The following is a 4,772-nucleotide window of genomic DNA, read 5'->3' as shown; positions in this document are numbered from 1 at the left end:
AACAACTTCAACTTCAATTAGCTTGAAAACCTGTCTACTTGTAGCCTAATGTATTTGCTACATCATATATGATTGCAATCGGTGAACTTTCCCTATTTTTTGAGCCCAGGGCGTCTTTCTAAAGGTTCGCAAATGACGGTTTTTTGGGTCATATTTGGAAGTTGATGAAAAATCAGCGTTACCTCCGATTTAAGCGAAATTCTGTTCAGTTGTAGCTCAATGTGTCAGTTACATCATATGTGATCACAGCCTGGAAACGTCCTTCGCTTTGGTAGTTCTGATTTTTTTAGAAGCGTCCGTCGAAGTAGCAGTTTTTTTTGGGGAGGGGGGCTGAAAGTTGCTGAAAAGGCGGATACAATTAAAATCAAATAAAGTCTAATTGTAGCTGAAACAATCAGCTACAACTTGCATAGCTACATCCAGGAAACTTCTTTTTGTTGCGGGGTGCAAGTTTTCCTTAAATGTCTGCCAGGGTCAGTTTTTTGGCGAACGTTTGGAAGTTGCTCTTCTGAAGAAGCTAAAAATCAAGTTCAATTCCAATTAAAGCCAAAATTTGCCCAGTTGTAGCCGAATGTATCCGTTACATCATATGTAAGTACATTTGGAAAAGTTGCACTGCTTTTGGTGCTCAGGGTTTTTTTTCAAGTGGCCGCAATTGGCGTTTTTTCGGGTCATATTTGGAAGTTGCTGAAAAATCAGCTTTAGCTCCTATGGATTTCAAACTTTGCCCAGTTGTAGACCAATGTATTGGTTTTACCCTTTGCAGTTTAAATCTGGAAACTTCGACTAGTTTGCGAGTTGCAAATTTTTTCTAAATGTCTACAACCGGCTGTTTTTTTCCGCCAAGTTTTGCAGCTGCTAAGCAATCAGTTTCAGTTGCAATTGCAGCCAGAGTTGGTACAGTTGTAGTCAAATGTATCAGCTGCAGCATGTATAATTCCAATATAGCAATTTCCACTCTTTTTGGAGCGCAGATTTTTTTCTATCTGTGCAAGTTGCAAAGTTCTGGGCCAAAATATGAACTGAAGGCTTTTAGAGCATTTGGAAAAGCTCTTATACGGCCAACTTGAAACAGAGAGATTAGAATAAAGCGGATTAAAACGGTTTATTAATGACAAATAATAATAAAATTCGATTGTTCCACAACTTATATAAATATACAAACTCTGATCGTTTCCGCCTGTTAACAAACGAAATGGCAAATGTAGACTTAAACATAGAGGCTTTGGTTTTACAAAAAGCTGATGTGCAAACGTGCTAATATAAACAAATTTAATAAATAAATACTAGTTCACACCGTCCTTAAATTGTAACCTTTGGCATATTTGTACAGAACTAATCAGCTAAGGCTAGATCTAATATCTCGGCAAATTTACAGCCCTTTTTTATGTACAACAGTTCAGGGAATGAATGAATAGTGCATAAGTAGTGTAATTTCGTCCGCTTGCCCTTTGGTGGTAAGAACGTTTCGGCTGACGAACGAACAAAATAAATAATAATTTCATATAAAAGTCGTAACGTATAAAAATATAAAATAAACAGGCTTAGGGATAGTAAAGTAGGGCTAGTGCAGCTCAGTCTCTTCGGAGTGCTCCTCCACATGGTAAGTTAGTTGAGGCGAAGAAGTGCCAAATACTCGGGCGTGGTCCGAGTCAGTTGTCAAAGTAGGCTGCAAAGGGTTGACGCTGCAAAACAATCGGGGTATTTATGACGCAAAATGCCTTGAGACTAGATCAATATTGGTGGAAGCAACCTTTACTTTAAGTACTTACTTACTTGGCCAGTTGCCGGTTCAAATGGTCACTAGCCTGGATTTGTCGATGGTACTGAGGCTGCTGGTATGGAACGCTCGTGCTGATGGTGTGAGGCAATTGATATTGTTCGGATAAGTCCGCCTCTGTTTGCATGCTGTTGAAGTATATGGTCTGATTATCTGTGAACATAAAACAGAAACTAATCAGCTTCGGTTTGCTCCCAAAGATCAGAATTTAACAGTTTTGAGGGTTTCATTGTCGAATGTCTAACGGGGATTTATTAGGCTAAAATTCTGGTTTTTTCAGCAAGTTGCGGTTTTTTGGCACCCTTTTTAAATCAGGGTTGGCTCCGATTTGAACCAAAATTCCCCGAGTGCATGAGTAGCACCATGTAGAACGATGGTGTCATTGTTTCTTCTAGTTGGGGAATTGTGAGTTGTTTCCCAAACACCTTTCAAGGGCTTTTTTGGCTCACGTTTGAACGCGCCTCAAAAATATGCTTTGCTTCCGATTACCATCAAATTTTGTCAATTTAGTATGTTTGATTGGCAGTTAAAAAATTGTTAGTTGAAGTTTTCTGGTTCAAATTTGGAACGTTTGGAAAAATCAGTTTCAGTTCCAATTAAAGCAAAAATCTCAGTTGCAATTGAAGCCCAATTTTGCGTATTTACAGCCCAGTATATCAGTTATATCATGTGGAATTACAGTCTTAAAACTTCTCATATTTTTGGAGTTCAGAATTTTTTTTGGTCGTATGTTCAATGTTTCTACACGCCGTTTATTGTCACCAGGTTTAGAAGCCAGGTTTTGTCGAGTTATAAATTAAAACTTCTGGAGTTCTCAATGTTTTCTAAATGTTTATAAGCAGCAGTTATTAGCCCATGTTTGGCAGCTTCCAAAAAATCAGTTTTGCGTGATAAATCTGAAGTTACAATTTGGAAACTACCTTTAGTTTGGGAGCTTGAACATTTGGCTTAAAGGTTGAACAACGGCGGTTTGTTGCGTCATGCTTGGAAAGTGCAAAAAAATCATCTTCAGCTGCAATTAAACCCAAATTTTCTTTGGTTTTAGCCCAATATGTCAGTTACACCGTGTGTAATCAGCGTCTCGAAATTTCCAGTACTTTAGGAGTTCAGAACTTTTTCTTGGAATGTTTGCTAGCGTCATTTTTGGCCCAAGTTTGAAAGCTCAAGAAAAATCAGTTTTATCTCCGGTTAAAGGCATGCTTTGCCGAGTTATAGCTGAGTGTATCAGCTACACCGTGTCTGATTACAATATGAAAACAGTGATTAGTTCGGCAGTTTTGAATTGTTACTTAAATGTTTGCAAGCGGCGTTTTTGGCACGAGTTTGAAAGCTCATCAAAAATGAATTTCAGCTTAGATTGCAGCCAAATTTTCCTCAAATGTAGCTGAGCATATCAGTTATGCCATGTAAGAAAGGAATTCCGAAACTTCGAAGAGTTTGGAAGTTCATAATTTTCTCCTAGGCAAACAGGAATGTATATGCACGTTGCGGTTTGTTCGCCTAAGTTTGGAGGCTCCCCAAAAATCAGTTTCAGCGTCCTTTGAAGGCAAATTGTGTAGCGGCGTATATCAGTTATTGCTTGTGAAAGTGGAACCCTGAAACTTCAGTTAATTTGCAAGCCTTTCAACATTTTTTTGTGTGCGAATGTGTAGGCAATTTGCGATTTGTTCACCTAAGTTTGGAGGCTCGCACAAAACCAGTTACGGCTTCAAATGAAGACCAATTTTGTCCCGATATAGCTGAATATATCAGATACACCTTGTGAAATTACAATGCTGAAACTTCCTTTAGTTTATCCCCTAGTGCAAATGTCTCCGCAACTTTTAAAGCGGTTTTTTACTTCAGTTTGGAAAGTCGTATAAAATCAGTTTCAGCTTCGAATGGAAGCATATTTTGACCAGATGTAGCTGAGTATATCAGTTACACTATTTAATAGTTAAATGTAGAAACTTTCGTTGGTTTGGAAGTTCAGAATTTTTTCCATGCAAATGCACCTATACGCAAGTTGCGATTTTTTTACCCAACTTTGGGAGCTCATAGAAAATCAGTTTCAATTGGAAGCAAATTTTCGTCAGATGTAGCTGCGTATATCAGTTATAGCCTGCGAAAGTAGAATCGTCAAACTTCAGTTATTTTGCAAATTCTAAATTTTTGTTTAGGCAAGTAGCGGTGTGTTCAGCTACGTGTAGCGGCTCGTAAAAAATCAGTTTTAGCTTTGCTTGAAAGCAAATTTTGTTGGGATGTTGCTGAGTATATCAGCTGCACCATGAGGGAGTAGTATGATGAAATTTACATTGGTTTGGAAGTTCAGAATTTTCTGCTGTTAGAATGTCTGGGCAAGTCGCGATTTGTTGAGTTAAGCTTGGAAGTTCGTAAAGAATTAGTTTCAGCTTCGATTGAACTCAAGTTTTGTCTTGGTATAGCTGAGTATATCGGTTCAGCCATGTGATAGTGAAAAGCTAAAACTGCAGTTAGTTTGCAAGTTCAGAATTTTCTCGTGTGCGAATGTGTAGGCAAATTACGGTTTGTTGACCTAAGTTTGGAAGCTCGTAAAAAATGGGTTTCAGCTTCTATAGACGTCAAATTTTCTTCAGATGTAGCTGAGTTTATTGGTTACACATTGCGAAATTAGAATCCTGAAATTGCCGTTCAAAAAGTTCAAATTTTTTTTTCTGTACTAATGTTTCCGCAATTTTCGGTTTTTTTCCTAAGTTTGGAAGCTCGGAGAAAATCAGTTTCAGCTTCGATTGGAAGCAAATTTTGTTCCGATTTAGCTGACTATATCAGTTACACCATGTGCCAGGGAAATAAGGAAACCTCCGTTGGTATTCAAGTTCACAATTTTTTCCTGTGCAAATGTAGAAGCAAATTTCGGTTTGTTCATCTAAGGCTAAAACAAAATCAGTTTTGGTGTCCATTGACGTCAAATTTTGTCCAGATGTAGCTGAGAGTATTAGTTAAGGACTGTGAAAGTGGAATCCTGAAAGTTCGG

General features: G+C 38.1%; 1 protein-coding gene across 1 annotated transcript in view; it reads right to left on the bottom strand.

Annotated features, from left to right (window-relative positions):
• Positions 1-1,090: 1,090 nt before the first annotated feature.
• Positions 1,091-4,772, bottom strand: part of LOC109542397 (trans-acting T-cell-specific transcription factor GATA-3) — a gene marked incomplete in the record, with an annotated part of 33,472 nt that continues 29,790 nt past the window's right edge. Inside the window, 2 exon segments of the mRNA XM_048662435.1 lie at positions 1,091-1,685; positions 1,777-1,933. Of these exon segments, the coding sequence (XP_048518392.1) occupies positions 1,565-1,685; positions 1,777-1,933 (278 nt within the window).

The sequence above is a fragment of the Dendroctonus ponderosae genome, unplaced genomic scaffold (genome assembly GCF_020466585.1).
Source record: "Dendroctonus ponderosae isolate FM_Combo_2020 unplaced genomic scaffold, Dpon_F_20191213v2 Dpon_F_20191213_11, whole genome shotgun sequence".
Taxonomy (NCBI): domain Eukaryota; kingdom Metazoa; phylum Arthropoda; class Insecta; order Coleoptera; family Curculionidae; genus Dendroctonus; species Dendroctonus ponderosae.
Note: the sequence above shows the minus strand (reverse complement) of the source record. Positions and strands in the feature narration are given on the sequence as shown.